The sequence below is a fragment of the Hipposideros armiger genome, unplaced genomic scaffold (assembly GCF_001890085.2).
Source record: "Hipposideros armiger isolate ML-2016 unplaced genomic scaffold, ASM189008v1 scaffold_2081, whole genome shotgun sequence".
NCBI classification, from domain to species: Eukaryota; Metazoa; Chordata; class Mammalia; order Chiroptera; family Hipposideridae; genus Hipposideros; species Hipposideros armiger.
The window spans coordinates 10,009-30,364 of NW_017733429.1; the positions used below are offsets into that span (position 1 = coordinate 10,009).

Consider the following 20,356-nt stretch of genomic DNA (forward strand, 5'->3'; position numbering starts at 1 on the left):
AAAAAAATAAATAACAAGGTAAATCCACCTCCACATATACACAGTGTCCATTATACATAAAGTTAGACTTTGTAAAAGCATATAGAAATATGTACATATATAAGGTCCATATTACATATACTATTTTATCATCTGGGTCAGAGTTTTAAAATAGATATTGTTGTTTTCTTTCCATGTCAATTTATACAGAACTTGTTAGCGATTTTTAATGGCTTTATAACATTCCATTACATAGGTAGAGCATAATTTAATTTATCCCATATTGTGCTCGCTTTGGCAGCAGATATAATTTATCCCATATTAAGCTAGGCATTTTTTGTAGTAATAATTAAGACTTATACAATGAGTGTCCTTGTTATATTTGCTTCCTTACCAGGCTTTTTCTTAGGATTACTTACCAGAAATGAAACTATAGAATCAAGTGATATATGTGTTTTAAATTTCTTATAAAATGTTTAATTCCCCTCAGAAATTGGAAACTACATCATGTTCTCTGGAGATGCATGTGAGTGTGACCAAGTCTCTCACAAGTGTGTTCAGTTTCTTACACTCTCATTAACAACAGATATTACTGATCCTTCTAGTATTTGCTAACTTGGTATATGAAACTCCATCACACTTTTATTAAAATTTTTTGCTTATTTGTACATCTGCAATTTTAATTATTTATTAGCCATTTCTATTTTTTTCTCTGTGAAATTGCCTGTTAATTTGTCCAGTGAAGTGTTTGTCTGTGTCTCACTGCTGTATAAAAGTCCTTTATATTTTTAAATCTATTAATCCTCTCTTTATCTTGTATGCTGCCAATAGTTGTCCAAGCTTGACTTTTTTTCTCAGCTAGGCTATGTTTTCTTTTAAACTTAAAAAATTAAATTGAGTACATGAATCTGTATGTGTTTACAGCCATGATCCCACCAATGAAAAATTATAAAAGCAGTATTTTCTTTGAGTTTTTTAATATCTGGAAAAATTAGTTTTTATTTTATTAATAATATGAGGCATGGTGCTTAACATATTTTTCCAGAAAGCTATATGTCACATCACCACTTCTTTAAAAATCCACCCTTTTCCCATAACTTATGACACATTGTTATTTTTGTCATCAACACTATACAAACTTTGTATAGTGTTTTCAGAAAGAAAAAAAAAGAGAGAAAATTGCCTTCATTCATGGCAGGAAGGCAAAACAACAAACCTCATGGAATGAAAAAGCAATCACATACAGAGACAATCACTATTGTGGAAATTGTACCATCTGGTCATGGTTATTCCCACATTTGCAAAACACCCCCAAAGTATAAAATATGAGTCAGCTCCGGAGTCTGAAATGGCTGATATACAAGGCTCAGGGATCTCTAGGAGTTCCAAAATGACCAGACCCCAAAAACAGGCTTCTCAAAATAAAGGCAGAGTTAACCAAGTCCAGAGAAAGACAGGAAATACAAGACTTTCACAGGGAACATGAAATTAGGAAATCTTTGAAAGTGAAAGAAAAGTAAGCTTGAAAGGAAGGCCGGGAAAAGGACAATAATTAACAACTGACAAAGCAGGGAAGTGCACAGATTTGGGGAAACTAATAAAATCACCTTTTTACTTTTAACTAATAAACTAGTAAAATCACCTTTAACCATTTTTTAGTAAATAGATTTCCATCAAATGCTTAAAGATATTTCACTTACCAAGAAAATAAAATCATAAAAGTTAAGCCACTGATATGGAAGTACCATTTCTCCCCCCAATTTAATGGATCGTTTTCATGTACTGTATTTCATGTCACAATTACTGAGAAATTCCCAACATATCACCAATTCTTAAATTTAAAGTTTAGGCTAATTTAGAAAATAAATTTATGGTTGATGAGCTGTCTTTTATTACTTGGCCAGTAATAATAAGTTTTATTGCTCTCCTAAACCAAGGGTAAAATAAAGCATAAATCAAAGGATTTAGAGCAGAGTTATAATAACTGAACCAGCAAAATATCTCATAAACATATGAAGGTGTTACAAAACCCAAAAAAGAATCAATAAGTGAATCAATCATATATGGTAACCAGGAGATCAAAAATGCTACCACTGTGATACCCAGCGTTTTAGCTGCTTTTCTCTCTCTCTTGGCCACTCTAATTTTGTATGTCCCTGATAATTCTTCTACTTTACTATTAATGTTTTCAATCTTTTTAGCCTGTTTTCTAGCCACGAGAAAAATACTACTGTACAGAATTATCATTACACAGGTAGGTGTGAAAAATAATAGAAAATCTATCCAAATCCAAAATTGATTTATGACAAGCTGACAACCCCCTATACAGTTGAGGGCACTAGATAATTCCTCTAGCCCATCGTCATTGACACCTGTATAGAACACGGTGCCGCTGTACGCAAGGGGCAGGACCCAGGAAACGCCGATGCATATCCCTGACACAGACACCGTGAACTTGGTCGGATAGACCAGAGGGTCAGTAACAGCTATGTACCTGTCGATGGAGATGAAGCACAAATGGAAGAGAGAAGAGTAACAAAATGCCACATCACAGCACGAGTGGAAAGCACAGAAGCTTCGCCCAAAGTACCAGCAGCTCTCCACCGACCTGACCATGCTGAAGGGCATCACGGTCACCCCCACCAGAAAGTCAGCGCAGGCCAGGGAGGCGATGAGGAAATTGGTGGGAGAGTGCAGCTGCTTGAAATGAAGGATTGATATCATCACCAGGAGGTTTCCAAACACGGCCAGCACAGCCCCAAAGGCAAACACTGTGTAGAGAATCAGGCGGGGTCCGGGCGAGTAGGGAGTTTTCACACAGGACCCGGTCACGTTCTCGTAGCAGAGCTGCGCAGATGCAGAGGGGGACGAGTTGTGGCTCATGATGCTGCTGTGGACACCACGTCACCATTTGGAAAAGTTCTGCCCTTTTGTTAATCACATAAAATAGAGTAGTTTTATACCTCCTGAAGGAAGAGAAAATATTTTTACAATGAAAATCCGTGTTATTGTTACCAGATATTATCTCCACGCTATTTTGTCACATATGCATTTTAAGTTTAATCTCTGAACACATAACTTTACATCTCTCAACAAACAGCAATGTAGTCAATTTAAATACTCAATAAATGTTTAATTAGTATTAATTATTACCATTATTATTCTTATACTTTAGAAAAAATAGGAAACAATTTTCTAAGTTCAGAAAGCATTTAACTTCAACTACATCTGTTACAAATTTGCTTTGGCCACAAATTATTTCTTGCCTTGCAGTTTATAAAATACCTTTTATTCCCTGGTTAGTGAGATGTGTGTGATGTGTTATTTGTGAGTTCCCTTTTCCTATCTACCCTCCAAGACGGAGGAGTAATGACAGTAACCCCAGGATGCACAGGCAAATCCCATATCTAAAATCATTTAATGTGCAATCCCTGGAGGGCAAGGCGTGAACAGGAAAAAGACACATATTTATAAAGTCCACTTAAAATGTATTGTTTGATGTAGAATAGCCTCGATAGTAGAGATGACTTTTAAAAGGAAAATAAGAGAACACTCTCACTCATAAACAAAAATAAAAAATCCTAAAGAAACTTTTACAAACTAAAGCCAGTAATATGCAAAAAGATGCTACATTATGATTGGCATCTATGCCAAGAATGGAAGTTTGCTTTAATGTTAGAAAGTCTATTAATTTAATTCACCACTTTAACAGATTAGAATTTTATGATTATCTGATGAAATTTATTCATTACTAAAAAAGAAAACGTTTTAGCATCCAAAATACAGGAGGACTTTTGTAATGTGTGAAGTTCCCTAAAAAAGGGCCTATCACATATGATATACTTAATAGTGAAATTTGAAAATACTCTCTTTAAGATGAGTAATAAGATAGAGATGCTTCAGTAATGAGAAGATGCAGGGGGCTTAAGTCCTCATAAGACATTTATAAATCCAACTATATTCCGGTTTCTGTCACTGTTTCTGAGCAACCAGCAGAAACAGGTCAATTCAATCAGCTTCCTTCTAAGAACAATTAGTATCTCATTTGTAAGGCCATCTCACCATGCAGACCTAGGGGGTAGCAGACTATAGCGGGGCAGAGGATGCTGCAGTTAATTTTAGCCACAGCAACACACACACATAATAAATAAATAAGTAAATAAATAAATAAATAGAACCTGCTTCTGTAGATTCCTGGCTAGCTCCAGCATCAGAGCCTAATTTCTAGAGTCTGTATTGGGCTCATAATTCGAACCCCAAAGTCTGCTTTCTGTTGTATTTACAATCATATTCTAACCCTTCAGTGTGGCTTGTGAGATCTTGAATAGTCTTAACCCTGCAAAACTCTCTGGCCACGTCCTATTACATTCTCCCCTGCTCCAACCACGCTTCCCCATTCCCACCCTCTCACCGCCTGCAGCAACAAGCCTCGGGAGCTTGGCACAGGCTGTCTCATCCACCTGCATCACTCTCTCCTCAGGCCTTCACAGACCTGTCATCCTTGTCATCCTTCAGGTCACAACTTTTACATTACTTCCTCAGAAAAATTATTGTCTTAGCTAAAGTTGGCACCTCTCTTTTATTCTTTTTTTTGCCTTATTTTCTCATTGTCTTAATTGTACTTATCAGAATTTGTTATAATCTTATTTACTTGCATTCTGTCTGTCTGTCTGTCTCTCCCAAGGATGTGTAAGCTCCGTGAGGTCAGACACCTCCTTCAGTAACACCGTGGGTAAACCATGCAGTTTTTGTTGTTTTGTTTCTCTGCACCTTTGTTGCTGTTTTGTTTCAGTCAGTTGAGTGGGTAAATAACATAGAAATCCATGCCCCAGCATTGGGAGAATGCACGAAAACACATTTTTTAAAAGCATAAAATAGTGAGTTGGCCTTGTCTGAAGAATTTGTTGAATATGGCATGAAATCATTTAACATTTGGTGTTCAGCAAGGCTTTTTATTCTTAGGACTCAATAAGTGGGGTCTAACCCTCCATACTTTTTATTTCAGCTATTGATTATTACTGAATCTGGTGCTATCCAGGAAACTAACTTATACACTCAACCACTGATGTACCCCCCTACTTGAAATTCTGGTTTCTTCGGTGTTACTTAGCGTTCAGGTTAAACCCACATTGTTTCAACCTAGAAATAAAAACGTGTAACTGGAAGTCAAGGAAACTCAGTCATTATTAAGTCAAGAGCATATGGAAATGTGTGGCCTCAACAGTACAACTTTTAACATTATTAGTGAAACCCTAAGATCTTGTATTAAATATGAGATGGGAATCATAGATGCCTGTGGTAGGCAGAACAACGCCCCCCCACACACACACACACACTGCAAGATGTCCATGTCCTAATTTCCAGGACCTATGAATATGTTGCCTTACGTGGCAAAGGGGAGTTTGCTGATGTGATCTTGAGATGAGGAGATTATCCTGGACTATCCACATGTGTTCAATGTAATCACAAGTCTTTATGAGGGAAAGAAGAAAGGAGGAGAGTCAATGTGTCAGAGGAGATGTGACAGTGGAGGCAGAGGTCAGAGTGATGCCACCCTCTCCTGGATATCAAAAAAACAGAAACAAAAACAAAAACAAAACCCACGAATATCAGGTACATAAACTATCATGATCCCAGAACAAAGTAAATATAGTGAAATACAATCACAATACAAACAGCATCCTTCAAAACAGCATGTTTTGAGTGAAAAAGACTTAAAACAATATACAAGATGTTGCCACCTGTTTTCTCTACAAAGTGGGAATTAGAGAGTTTTTTCCCTCTTCTGTACTTCTTGGTATTTTCCAAATTTTCTGTAACGGATGATACTGATTTTATAATTGAAAGAACTTATTTTAAAAAGAACAGTAAAAATGTAAAAAGACACATTGTCTGTATTGTCTCACTTACATTAAATTATCCAGCTCTGTGGGCATTAACAGCAACCAACAAGATGCAGCCTAGACAAGTCCTTCCAATTGTGCTCCTGGGAAAGAGGGAGGCTGGTGTCACAGAAGGCTCATCGATGCTGGCGGAGGGCCAAGGTGGTGCAAATCTCAGTCCTGTTTCTTGCTAACTTTGTGACTAGGACAATATTCTTTACCTGTCTGAACACCATTCCATTGTAGAAAATTTTTCAGTATTCAAGTTCAGTAAAGGTAGATTTTTTTTAAAATAGTACATGTTCATTTTTATTCTCACCCTTCTATTAAAATGCATTTCCCTACCTTTTCTACCCCTGAAGGAACTACGCATTTTTAAAGCCTAGTGTAAATGCCATTTCTTCTTTTAAGTCTTCGTGATTGAAACCATTTATGGAGCAGTGACTGAGCCAGGTACTATGACAATTTAGTTAACATGATTACCTGGCCTCATTTTCACAACGCTATGGGGCAGGTATTATCTCGGGTGAGAAAACTGAGGCTGTGGGAGGTAAATAATGTGCTGGAGATGACAGGAAAAGGGTGAGATTAAATCTGAATTTGGTCAGGCCCGTCTGACTCCTTAGCTCTTACTTCTGAATATTGATCCTCCCAGAAACAGGACTGCTTACTTCTGCTTTTCCTGAGTAGTGTAGCTATTTGTTGTAACCTTTTTAGGAAGTGATTTTTATTCTGCATTGTTTGTTCTTATTTGTAGTTATTCCCATGCTTTTGGACTAAAAGGCTTTTTAGTACAATGATGACATTTCAGGAAATTCGGATTCAACAGAGTTCAGCATCACACTCTCTCACATAGTAGGTTCTCAATAAATGGTTGTGAGGCTGAATAAAATATCACATTTGAAATATTTAAGGTAATACTACACTACACTCCTCTGAACCTTGGCCTTGACAGAGGTAGGTCAGGGCTACACACTTTGAACCTTCAGCAACATATGTACAAGGCCCTCAGAACGATCCCGGGATTCTGCACACACAATGGGAATCTCAGCTCTCCTAAATTGGAAGAATTGAAGGTATATAAAAAAATATTTGTTTTTAAGAAAGCTTGCCCTGTGATTCCAAATTATTCCAGGATGACTGATGTTATACCTCATAATATACTTAGCTGAGGTCAAAATGTGGAAATAGGGAAGGGTCACTTTCAAGACTGGAAGGTACTTTAATGTTGAATTAAGAGTGGGACAAAATGAAGGCAGCAAGAGACAGACACTGGAGTTTTGTGTATAGTAGTCAGTTTTTCAACATAGCACATCTTTTTTTTTTTTAAGATTTTTATTGGGGAATCGGGGGAAGGGGAAAAGAGAAGTTGCTGTTGTTTTGTTCTTCAGTCTAGTTGTAGAGGACTGGCCCAAGTTGGCACCATCATTACGCTCTTCCCGGGCGAGGCAGATCTGTCGCCGGTCTCTGGACGGCTGCTCACTGCGGCTGCTGGCCGCTCACGCTGGCTGCTGGCTACACACGGTAGCCTATGGCAACCCACTGCCACAGGGACTGCAGCCTACACCATTGCCGGCAACCCACGGCAGCCCAGCTCCAGGTCGAGCTGTTGTTCAGCATCTTAGCTGTAGAGGGCAGTGTCACTGGCCCTCATATGTGGGATCCGAACCGGGGCCCTCTGGCGTCCCAAACCAGTTTTTAACCAACGCGCCACATGGCCAGCCCAGCACATACATTTTTAATGGTTTACAACAACAAACATTTGTTTTTGCTCTTGTTACCTGAGGGCCGCAGGGTGACAGCAGCCCTGCTCCCACCTGCAGGTGAGCCATGGGCCTGCTCTTCTCGTCTTCTCATTCTGGAACCCAGGCTGAAGGAGCAGCTCCTTTGGAGACAATCTGCTCTGAGGGCAGACGGTAGAAATTCAAGAGCCATACAATTACTTTTAAAGCTTCTGTTTGAATGTGTATTGCATTGATCAACTATGTCACATGGCCAAGCCCAATGTCAGCATCTCGGGGACATTTTTTCCATCCAAGGGAGTAGGGAGCAAGGGAGGCTACAGTACTAAAGGAGCATAAAATAGAGGCAAGAAGTGTAGAAGACAAAATCTCAGTGGCATCATGTGATAGGACCAGGACTGAGGATGGTGAATCCTTTCTCTTATCAAAGCCTTTCCCTACAGATTCAACATTGCAGCCATTAGAGTTCCAGAGAAAAGTTATGTAAACTGTAAAACTTTGCATAAGAAGGGGGCCTAATTCTCTCACACACTTTGTGGGTCACTGTTAGTGTGACCTCTTGATTTTTAATGCCCTCTGCAGAACTAACTTCATGGAATAGAGTATTCAGAAGCAATATAAAGGAGTTTTTGCTATGGAAATTGTCTGCCCCAAACCCTTGATCATATAGATGGCATACAAGTCACACATTTATACTTCTATACATATACACACATACATTCATGTGTATTATATATTCACACATGCTGCACCTGGGTGAGCTGTAACCTGATTTGAGTCAATTGTAAGAAAACAATATAATTAAGTTGGGAGATGTTTAGAGAAAAAAATAATGGTCAGGTTCACACAAAACAAAAAAGACCCATCGTGGAATTTGAAATCATGTTGTTTTATAGAACAGGAAGTTTTTAAAAATACCAAAAAAAAAAACCCAAAAAAATCTAAGCAAATACAAAAACACCAAGAAATGGTTCTGCTTGTTGAGCTGGTTCCCCACAGAATGCTCTAGATGAAGATGAGTTTATGAGGCTACAGGCTATTGACTATTAATGGTGAGGTCTGAATGCCACTACCTTCTATTCATATTTGATCACAAAGCTGCACGCTCAGGAAAGTGACCTGGTGGTCTCATTTAAAGGAGGTTATTTACCCAGGGTATCCATGAACTATGTGGAAAAATATTATGTCTTTATATTCACTAATCTGTACTTGAACTTAGCATTTTCTTCCATTTTGAATAGAGACCAAAAAAAAAAGCCCAAAACAAACAGTAATATTAGCAATGCCTCTGATTTTTGTCACCGATAGAAATTAATATTTTTGTATCACAGTATAGATCTTACAGATATCATGAGGTTTCACTTCTTCTCATCACTATTATGAAATTAGAATAGATGTGGTAACTTAATGCTTTCATAAAGAAGCACAAAAATTATTATATTACAAATGTGGCTGCTTCAAAGATATATTAATAATTGTATTTCAGTATAATTGTATTCCTTTATAATTCTATGTTTTCTTTTTAATTTACCCACTTAAAAGTCTTACCCTGAAACAGGGTTCATGGTCATTACCGAAGTGCCAAAGGAGTTCATGGGAGAAAAAATTAAGAACTCTTGCCTTAAATGTAGTTAATTCTCACTCAGCAAAAGAGAACGAGGAAAGGTAATTACCCCATAACAAACAGTTAAGTATCACCATGGATATTCTACCCCTATCTTAGGGGAATATCAATAGACATAGTTTTTCATTTGTCCAAAGGTCTAAACAGATTTTCTGGGTGCAACTGTTTTGCTTTTATATTTATTCTCATATCATATATGATGAAGAAACAGGGCATCAAATCCCAGGGTCAGGAGCCTGACCAGCGACCTCATCAGCCCCTGCTCCCGCTTGTCGTGTCCACCACAGTTGTGATTCTTGTCCTTACACCACTCTGACTCAACCTTGTGCCATGACACTCATGTTCTAGTGGTTTCTCTGAGTCACTAGAATCTGAAGTTCCCTACCTGCTTCTGAATTTTACTCCTACTCATACATTAACTAGCTTTCCAGTTTCCTCCAGTATCTCAGTAGTTAAGTCAGAGCTTTCAAGTAAGAAGAGACTAAATGACGGAACTTCTGTGTGTCTCATCTGTAATGTAAGGGTGATAATGTCCACCCTGCAGGTTTTGTGGGCAGTAAGTGAGATGCTTATTTCTCAGCAAATATCAGTTTCTTCCCTTTCCACCCTTCCCTTCCCTCTATTCTGGAACCTCTCTTGGCTAATGCAACCTTCTTCCTCTAACAGAAAACAGTAAGATGTGAAAAAAGTGGAATCATTTCCTGCTCCTGTGAAAGTGACTAACGTGCAGAGGTCCACCTTTTGAAGTATCTGAGCCTTCTTACTTCCAGGACAGACAGTCCATGTGCAGTGGATTGGGAATGGGTGTGGATTTATTTCTAGGAAGGTAAGTGGGAAATTTGTGTTTTAAAGTAATGACTGACTTATACTTTGCAAATTATATTTATTGCTATATTTAAGACAAAGTGTTCTGAGTCTCCTAAGGTCTCAAAACTGTATATACTAGGATAAATTTTGATTTATAATTAATTTGTAATTTTGTTAAATGATAATGCTTAAGAACTAAATGGAAAAGAAAGAGTAATTATTTCTAGAGAAAAATTAAGGATTAAGAAAAACATTGAAGAATATTTTTGCATATTTTTAAATTAGAAATAATGAAGACAAGAGAAGTTATCTCTCTAGCATAAAAAAAGAGGAATAAATAAATCTATTTCAGCCAACTTCATTGACAAAATATGACTTTACTTCTTTATTTACTGAGATTGATATGTCTATGTCTATATCTTTATAACTACACCTATCTATACATCTGTACTCCAGAGACCACAAATTAATTTACAAATAAGTTTTCCAAGCAAACAATTATTAATCTGAAGAAAAAAAAAGCTAAGCAAGAAATGTGGAAGTAGAGTGACTAGAGAACTGAAAACAAGATTTAGGAAAAAAAACAGAAGCAAAATGTACATAAAATGGTATAAGTACTTTACTAGTAATAGCTCCTGAGAAATATTTAGTTCAATGAGTAAGCATGTGGCATAGGTACTTGTTTTTCCAAAGAAGATCATATACGGTGTGTCCCTGGAAAGAAAGTTCTAATTTGTGTAATTAAAAAAAAGGGGAGGAGGAAATATTAAAATGGTGAGATGTGGTTCATTATCACTAACCAACAAACCAGTATTATAAGAAATTGTAAGGTGACTTCTTTAAGAAGAAGAAAAAATATATCAAAAATATGAATAATAAAATAGCAATAACTACATACCTATGAACAGTTACTTTCAATGTAAATGGATTAACTGCTCCAATAAAAGACACAGAGTGGCTGAATGGAGAAGAAAATAAAACCCTTACATGTGCAGCCTATAACAGACTCACTTCAGATCAAAAGACACACAGATTGAAAGTAAAGGGATGGAAAAAGATATTTCATGAAAATGGATATGAAAAGAAAACCTGGGGTAGCAATAATTACAGCAGACAAAATAGGGTTTAAAATAAAGGCTATAACAGGGGACAAAGAAGGACCCAATAATTCCACCTGTGAGTATTTATCCAAATAAATCCAAAACTACTTCAAAGAGATATGTGCATCCATATGTTGATTGCAACATTATTTACAATAGCCAGGATATGAAGGCAACCTGTGTGTACATCAATGGATGAATGGCTAAAGAAATGGTGATACACATATACAATGGAATATTACTCAGCCATAAAAAAGAATGAAATCTTGCCATCTGCAACAACATGGATGGACCAAGAGGGTATCGTGCTGAGTGGAGTAAGTCAGACAGAGAAAGACAAATGCCGTATGATTTCATTTAAATGTGGAATCTAAAGAAACAAAATAAACAAACAAAACAGAATCAGAAAACATTTTGATAGTTGTCAGATGGGAGAAAGGTTGGGAGGGTTGGGTGAAAAAGGGAGAGATTAAGAGGCACAAATTTGTAGTTACAAAATAATCATGGAGATGTAAAGTAAAGCACAGGGAATGTATTCAATAATATTTTAATAACTGTGTATGGTGTCAGATGAGTACTAGATTTATTGGGGTGATCACTTTTTAAGTTATATAAATGTCTTAGCACTATGTTGTACACCTGAAACTAATAAAATATTGTATGGCAACTGTAATTAAAAAATAAAAAAAGTTAAGAAAGGGAGGAAATATTAAATAGTGAGATGTGACTCATTATCACTTTTATTTTTATTATCGTTGTGTGGAAAATATTCCACATATTTTCAAGTTTCTATTATTAAAGAAAAAGAAGAAAATATTCCTTCAAAAATAGAATACATTTGCTCAGTGATCACTGAAATAGACAAACCTGGCACACAAACTTCTTTAGTAGTTGACTTCCAAGGAGACAGGAATTCTAAAGGGAACATTTAAAAAATGTTCCAAACACTCGACTATGATTATGAAAAGTGATGTGAAATTAGGATTCAAACAATGTTTCCCAAAGTTAGACTATGTGATATTTGAGCTTAAGGACGCCTTAGAAACTAAACAGCGCAAACCCCTAATTTTCTAAATGAGGAAACAGGGATAGGGGAGGGATTCAAACATTGCTGAAGTAGTCTCGCCCAGCTGTGCCAGGTGGCAGAACCAAGACAAGAATTCAGAAATCCTGACCTCAGTGCTCTTTTCCTTCCACCTCTGTATCTTAGTTGTCTCAAGGAAGTAATAAATGAGAAGCTGAATGTTTTCAGAGTCTTAACTTATCCAATGCATATTTGCATGACTCCACTCACTCCTTTTCCTACATTCTACTATAGAAACATTGAATGAGAAGAGTGCTATAATCTCTTTCCAAATTAAGAAGTTGATTTTTTTTTGCCCTCCACTTAAACCAGGCTGCCTGGAAACATGCCCACAAACTCATGATACCATACAGCCCGCTGCCCCAGCACCACTCGTCCTTCCTGTAAGGCCCTCCTGCTTGCCTGAGTTCGGTTAAAAAAGAAAAAATAAAGTCATTCTTGGTACAAATCAATAGTGGGTGTCTGAGGTGAGAAGATCTCCTGACTCAAAATGAGTTTCAGTGCCTTCCTGAACCAGCGGTAGGAAAAGACATAGATGACAGGGTTGCAGGCTGAGTTGAAGTAAGCAAACCAGATAAAGATGTCAAAGGCCAGTGGCGGTGTGACGAAGTTAAGGAGGCTGTCCACCAGTGTGTCGATGGTGAAGGGAAGCCAGCACAAGAGGTAAATGCCCACAGCAATGCCCAGGGTCTTGGCAGCTTTCCTTTCACGCTTGGCAGCCCCAGCCAGGTTTTTGCTGAAGGCACTGATCTGCTGGGCCTGCCTGGAAGCAACCACGAAGATCTTTACATACAAGCTGATCATGATGAAGCAAGGGAAAAAGAACATGGGGAAGTTTAACCAGCCCCAAAACTTATTGAACAGCAGCTGGCAACTGCCCACACAAGGCATCTCTTCCAGCCACTGGCTGAGCCCTCTCTCTACTACATCTGTGTAGATAAAGATGGCAGTGTATGCTGCTGGCATCCCCCACCCGGCCAGGATGAACCTAAGAGCCACCTTAACTGTGAACTTGGAGGGATAGAGCAGAGGCTCACAGATGGCACAGTGGCGGTCAATGGAAATGAAACAGAGATGGAAGATGGAGGTGAGGCAGAAGAGGGTGTCCAAGTAGGTATGCAGGCGGCAGAGGGCGTCTCCAAAGAACCAGCAGCTCTCCACTGAGCGAATGGTGCTGAGGGGCAGCACCAGCAGGCCCAAGAGCATGTCAGCCAGGGCCAGAGAGAGCAGCAAGAAGTTGGTGGGCGTGTGAAGAGCTTTGAAGTAGGACACAGCGAACACCACAAACAAATTTCCCAGGACTGTAATAATTATGCCTGCTGCACAGGCGAGGTAGATGGTCAACTGGAGGGCCAGAGGATGGATTGTCCTGGGGCAGGACCCATTCACCTGGTAGCAGAATGCCAGGGGGTGTTCTTCAGCACCTTTGTGGAGGACAGCGCTCATTTATGGTTTCTACTTCTGCTTTCGCTCTCTGGGAACTGGCCACCTGTCCCAGAAAAAATAAAAAAATAAATAAGTGGAAAAAAAATGATCTACTAAACAATTAGAAAGTGAAATCTGGATAGGAACTAAAGGGCGATTTGAAACCTAGTACAATTTCCCTCTGTACTAAATCAAATGCACCCTGAAAATAAAATGTAACATGGGATACAAGGTCTCATAAGAGTTACTTCTGCTAGTCCTGGTTTGTCTGACTGGGTACTTTTGAAACAAGTATAGACATTATCCTTAAGGAAAAAGAAGACCAATATGAGCTAAACGTTTTCCCAAAGAAAAAAATAGCTATTTCACAGCAGATTTTATACGATTATTGAAAGGCTGTCTCTTCCATTTTGCTAGGTTATTTGTTGTTAAATGTAAAGTGAGATTTAAAGTTATGAGTCTGAACTAAGTGAAGAATTAATTCTTGTTAATAAATCATTACGTGGATAAAGAGTAACTTCTGGCTCCTCTTTTCAAGAATTAAATAAATTGACAATAAAATCAACAGATTAAGCTTTTTAATTACATGCCAACTTTTCTCAAGAAAAGAATTCAATATACAAGTAATTGAAAGAATAAAATTGCCCTGTTTCTGTTTTGTATGCTGCTCAATTTCAAAAGATAACACACAGTATTTACACATCTTGGGAGGAATGACATGGAAAAGTATTTTATTTCTCTTAATACTAGTCTGAAAACTTTTAAGCAAGTTCTAATAAATTGAATTCAGGGTTTCCAAGCTACTTACAGAGATAGGGGTCAGAATCGCTTGTGGAAAGAAGTCCTTCTAGCAAGAAAACTTAGGTATATAGAATTCTCTTCCATCTGCAAATATGACAGATGTGCAATCTGTTAATGATTTTATGCTCCAAATAGAAACTATTCCTCCATGAGGCATGTTATGCAAATGAGCACTGAGTGAGTACCAAGGGACCTAGTTTACACTATTCACAAGTCTCAGTAGTTTAAGGTTCCTTCTCAGTGCAGAACCATCATTTATCCTGCCAATTAATTAGAGATGAGTTAAAGATGCTGGATTTATATAGTCTTTTAATTTTTTAATGAGTTCCACATACCCCTTCTGCTTTAGGATTATTTGTGTACATTTCTCTCAACAAGAGAAATAATTGATCATAAGCCCTTTGGTTTGTGAGCCCCACATTGAATTCATCATGATGTCTTTTTTAAGCTCTGTGTTTTGTGCTAGTTAAATCATAGTAGATGAAGCAGTTCACCTGGACACAGAAGAGTTAGATTCTTGTTCTGCCATTTTCTAGATCACCACTTATCCTCTTCTGTCTTTCCATTGGTAAGGGTACCTACAATTAGACTCATACGTCTTTACCTCACAGGGCTGTTATCAAGGAAAATAACACATTCAATCATATTCTGACCTCCCTGTTTCTTGGTATCTAACCTCCAGAAGATGGAATGCCTCTTGGTGAAATCATTTCACAATATAAGTCAAACTGATGTTGCAAAAATGACATAATTCTAAAGGCGACAATTGATTACATCTGCCAGCAGGGCCTGTAGGAGAAGGCAGGGCAGGTCAACACAAATGACAACAGTTGGCATGCACCTCCTCTTTCTTCACAAAACCCTGGCTAAGCCCAGTGGCAACTGCTTAAAACTCACCTTGTACCAAGTCCATGTACATGGAAACAAATTTCTGACCCCAGAACTTAATCAGACCATACATTCATGACACCCCTTACTTTACAAGTCATAACACACATGCAATCAGCTGGGAACTTCATGGCTCTAAATCTAATCTGACCAAGAATCTGTGAAAAATAGGACAAGGGACAAATGTCTTACAACTGGAATAACACCTGAAGAAAAAAAAAACTCTCAAAAAGTTTTTGGCTCTGGGATATATTACATCAAACCTGAAATGCAATATGCATAGTCCTGCTTCAGTGGTTGGTAGTGGGGACTTTACTAAACCTGATAACACATTCCTTTGGCCTAAAAGGCAGGCAGTCATCGCTAAACCCGAAACCAGGCTACATTTCCTCCTCCATACTCCCCTATCTTTCTGTAATGTAATTGAGTGGCTGTGGGCTCTTCTATTAGACCATAAGCCCCTTCAGGCTAGGATTTGAGTTTTATTCATCTCTGAACCACAAGCACTCAAAAACAGCACTTGGCACATAGTAGGTGCTCAATAAATGTTTGTTGAACTGAGTAGTTGTTAATATGGAGAGCAAGGTGTCCTCGCCAGTTACCATCCTCCTGAGATAATGGCTACTCTGTTCAACCTGAATGAGTGCTGGAAGGAAGAGCATTAGGTTAGGAATAATGATGGGATGATTCACTTTTCCTTGGACTGACCTGGGAAGAACATATGGAGCTGTTTTGAGAAATGACTAAGCTGATGTTCACAGACATCCTTTGTAAATTAAAAAAGCTCTTTGTTAAGGTATTATGATTATGTGTGATTATGATGGCAGCAGAAGTTCCACCTGCTACTTCGTTTCTCCTCCATTTAGGTCTGCTCTTGGTGAGCATAAGAAAATGCTGGTCTACAGAAAGGACCAGCCCATGGCCTCAGGTCCCAGTTCTTTGATATTAAGTCACACATTTTATGTTACTTTGAGGATCTACTGAGAAAATGAGTATGTGCTAAATGACTGACTTCCTTTCCTATTCAGTCCCTCAGATTGAGTGGTCCGAATGTCTTTGTTGAATTCCCAAAGAGGAAGGGAGGCTCATCATTGAAAGAAAATTGTAAAATACCCCTGGCATCATGAGGTGGTCTATTGCCCCATCGGGCCTCGGGAGGAGGTCTAATTTGGCCTGAAGCTTGACCTGTTCTTTAGATTCTTCAAAATAAAGGAGTACCTTAGCTTCTGAATGTTGCCTTCAGGATTAGAGGCAGAAGAAATCTCCCCTTGAAAAATTAAACTATTACAATCAGAAAAGAATACACCAATACACTGCTAAGCATCTTAAAACCACATTCTGATTTCAAATACTGTCCTGTGGTAACAGTAATTTATGGAAACATCTCAGGACCTAAATATGCTATATTCAAATTATCAAACTGCAAGTATTGACCTTGGGAAGCTATAAAGATTCAATAGAACACATAGGTCAAGGGGGTATTGGGAATTTCCAATGGAATAGAGATGTTATGAAAGGTGTTTTAGAGTCATGAGTAGCTTCCAAATAGCAAGGGTAGATTAAAAAACACAAAAAAAGGTTCATAAAAGCATTTAGGATTTATATATGAAAATTAGAAACTGTAGGGTTAGACATCCTGCATAGAATTGTGATGTCACTGGCCAGGTCAGAGAATGAGATGGGTTTGGTTAACCAGACATTCTGATATTACTATAAGAATTACTACAATGAAATACACTTAATATTAAAACCTATAGTAATGATAACAAATCTTTTTGCAACCTACCAGTATCTTAAGGTTACTGTTATGAAAAACAACTTTACTTCCTGCAAAAAAGAGGGAAACATTGATGAATAAATTGCTCCAGCTACATATAAGCAGATTCTAAGTTTATGAGTATGAGTTCATCTGGAAGACTCCTTCTATTGAAGATTTCCATTAAAAAAGTTTCCCAATCTGTCAATGCATAGGATAGTGAACATTATTTCTACATGATAAAACCTTTCTACAAAGAACTTGGACTACTGCAGCATTAGGAAAAGGAAGGGGATACCTAATTTCTACCCTGGCGAGGTTCACTATGTTAGCATGAAAGCTTCATTCTGAATGTTGCAAATGTTTCTGAGTCGGTGAGTCATTTTTCACTACGTACCTCTGTTGACCCTGTCCCAAAGTTCCCTAGCATATTGTGTATATATGACCAAAGTCCCTTAGAACAAGAATTAAATTCATTTCAATCTCTTCTTTACAAATAGCCTCTTTCCTCCATCTTTCTTCCCAAGAAGCTCCCACTGTCCAACATGCTTTGCTTTATATTGTTTATTTCTGTACATTTGAGTAACTCCCATTTTCCTCCAAGATTTAGTTTTAGTTATCCAGTGAATTTGTTCAGGGATTTTTATGGGAAAGGCACCATGCCAAGCACTGTAGGATACCAAGGTAAATTATATAAGGAGATAGTCTCATACAAAGAGGCTTGCAGTCTAGATGAGGAACTAGCACACCAGGGCACACCCAACCCTAATACAAAGCAGGAGCCAGAACACACAGGTTTTTGGTGGTAGGGTGGGCATAAAAGGAAGATGCTGGATATGTTGACTTTGAGATCATTGTGGAGCATCCAAAAAGATACTTCACTGACAGTAAAATGAAGAACTCAGATTTGGGGGAAATGATCAACCTGAAGATAAAGATATTTGAGGGAACTATATGAAGAGGTGGTAATTGAAGCTGTGAGATTAGATGAGATTAGAACAGGGTTTCTTAACCATGGCACTCTTGAAGTTTTGGGCCAGGTAATTATTTGTTGTGGGGGGTGGGGGCGCGTTCCATTCATTGTAGGACGTTTAGCAGCATCCCTTACCTCTACTGTCTGGATGTTATTACGACTCCCTCTCTGGTTGTAACAACCAAAAATGTCTCCAGACATCAAATGTCCCCAAAAGGCAAAACTGTCTCTGGTTGAGAACCACAGGATTAGAGAGACAGAGAGATGTAAAGGATGAAAAGAAGGCTATAAAGAACAAAATTTAGTGAAAATAGTGTATAGAGTAAGAGAAGGAAGAGTGAGACAAAAGGACACAGAGAAGGGACGATACATATTATCTTAACACTCTGGGGGAGGGAAAGAACTTCAGTTTGTGAATGAAGCTCAGTCCTGGTGAATAATTAGTATGTGCACACACACACACAAAGAGATGGACACATCACTTGTATGTATACATGCAGGCCACATGTATGTATAGATCAAAAGTATATACTGAAAAGAACTCATATATTTCTAAACTCTTTTTTTATCCATTCTTCCCATTGAATAAGACAATATAATTGTATTAAAATATTGCAAACTGCCACATCAACTCTTTTTTAAAGAGGTTTAAGTCACAACCAATAAAATTGGAAGTGCATACAACTGTCTGCTTTTTTGCTTCTTCTATGTCATTCACATACTCTACAATTCAGGCTCCCAGTGTTCTCAAACTCTCTCCCCACTCCCCTAAGATGTAACAATAATCTCAAGATAGATTTAGATAAACTCTACGTGGCTGTCAACGAATGTGAAGATCAACAGTGTCTCCAATTTTGCTGTTTACAAGAAAAAAAAAGTAGACGATCCCTATTTGATTTAAGCTGAAGGAGTGAAATTTTAAATCTCTAATTTTGGATATTCAGGAATCAGCAAGCCTTGGAATAAGCCTTCTTATTATTGGAGGTACCTTCCTCAGAACCCTAGAAATTAACCACTTTGGTAGCTCTGGTATACCCAGAAGGCTCGGTCTAGTGCTCCTACTTAGGTGTCTATTATACCAACTAGAAGAATCTCCTTATCTGGACTGTCCATATGCTCCTACCTTTGCGTGGAAAAAGCATCCAAGATTCGCTACCAGAAAATAACCTTAGAGAATGGAAAGCATTGCCTAAGTATGTGCAGGGAATAAGCTTAGGGTGGAAGAGTGAGGGAGGAAGATCATTCCTGTGACAATCATCCTCAACGCCTTGCGAAACCAAGGATAAAACATGCCATATATAATGGGATTAAACATGGAGTTGAAATAACCCAGCCAGAGGAAGATATTGTACAAATCTTCAGGAGTTGTAAAATTAATGAAAGGGTCTGTGATCGTCAAGACAAAAAAGGGCAGCCAGCACAACACAAACACTCCCATGACTATGCTTAAAGTCTTGGTGGCCTTGCTTTCTTGTTTGGATGATGCCTTCATTTTGTTCTCTGACCCAGTCTGTTTCATCATAGGACCCGTGCCGATCTGCTTAGCGTGCTTCCTGGCTACTGTGAAAATGTGTATATAAATCCCCACCATTACCGTCCCAGGGAGAAAGAAAGCTATAAATGAGGCCAGAACCCCCCAAAGCTTGTTAAATATCAAAACACACAAACCTGTGCAGTCAATGGCTGCAATAAACTCTTCCACACCAATTATGTTTAATTCTGAGAATACCAGGCCAAAGGCAAAAAAGATCGGAATAGACCAACTGATGAGCAGAAAGACCTCTATGACAGGGATGGTCATTTTGGTGACATAATGCAAGGGGTCACACACAGCATAGTAACGGTCCACTGAGATGAAGCAGAGATGAAAAATGGAGGTGGTACAGAGCATGATGTCACAGCAACTGTGGACTTTGCAAAAGAGGTCTCCAAAGTACCAGCAGGATTCGATGGACCTGATCATGCTGAAGGGCATGACCGTGCAGCTCAGCAGAAAGTCAGTGGTGGCCATGGAGAGGATCAGGAAGTTGGTTGGAGAGTGGAGCTGCCTGAAGTGGGTGATGGAAATGATCACAACCAGATTACCCAGCATGGTCATCACTATAGCGCCAATCATGACAACATACATGGCAGAGACACTCAACACAGACCTCACATTTCTAGGACATGAATTGTTAACCAAAGCAAAGCAAAATTGTACTTCTGTGAGGTTCCAAAGATCAGATGAATTCATTGTCTTTGTCCCATGGGTACTATAAGTCTTTTGCAAAAGTAGTGTGCGCTTCTCCTTTCTGT

General features: G+C 38.4%; 3 protein-coding genes across 3 annotated transcripts; all 3 read right to left on the minus strand.

Moving 5' to 3' along the window:
• Nucleotides 1-1,824: 1,824 nt before the first annotated feature.
• On the minus strand, nucleotides 1,825-2,862 carry LOC109378505 (trace amine-associated receptor 6-like). The gene has a single exon (XM_019634866.1). The coding sequence runs from the start codon at nucleotides 2,860-2,862 to the stop codon at nucleotides 1,825-1,827; it is 1,038 nt and encodes a 345-aa protein (XP_019490411.1).
• Nucleotides 2,863-12,568: 9,706 nt separating this feature from the next.
• TAAR5 (trace amine associated receptor 5) lies at nucleotides 12,569-13,703 on the minus strand. The gene has a single exon (XM_019634869.1). It carries the CDS (start codon nucleotides 13,662-13,664, stop codon nucleotides 12,651-12,653), a length of 1,014 nt encoding a protein of 337 aa, XP_019490414.1. The 5' UTR covers nucleotides 13,665-13,703; the 3' UTR covers nucleotides 12,569-12,650.
• A 5,547-nt stretch (nucleotides 13,704-19,250) lies between these two features.
• On the minus strand, nucleotides 19,251-20,294 carry LOC109378507 (trace amine-associated receptor 4). The gene has a single exon (XM_019634867.1). It carries the CDS (start codon nucleotides 20,292-20,294, stop codon nucleotides 19,251-19,253), a length of 1,044 nt encoding a protein of 347 aa, XP_019490412.1.
• Nucleotides 20,295-20,356: the final 62 nt, after the last annotated feature.

Excerpts from the sequence above, each read along its gene's own strand:
- LOC109378505 (XM_019634866.1), bottom strand. The coding sequence starts at position 2,862 with ATGAGCCACAACTCGTCCCCCTCTGCATCTGCGCAGCTCTGCTACGAG.
- TAAR5 (XM_019634869.1), bottom strand. The coding sequence starts at position 13,664 with ATGAGCGCTGTCCTCCACAAAGGTGCTGAAGAACACCCCCTGGCATTC.
- LOC109378507 (XM_019634867.1), bottom strand. The coding sequence starts at position 20,294 with ATGAATTCATCTGATCTTTGGAACCTCACAGAAGTACAATTTTGCTTT.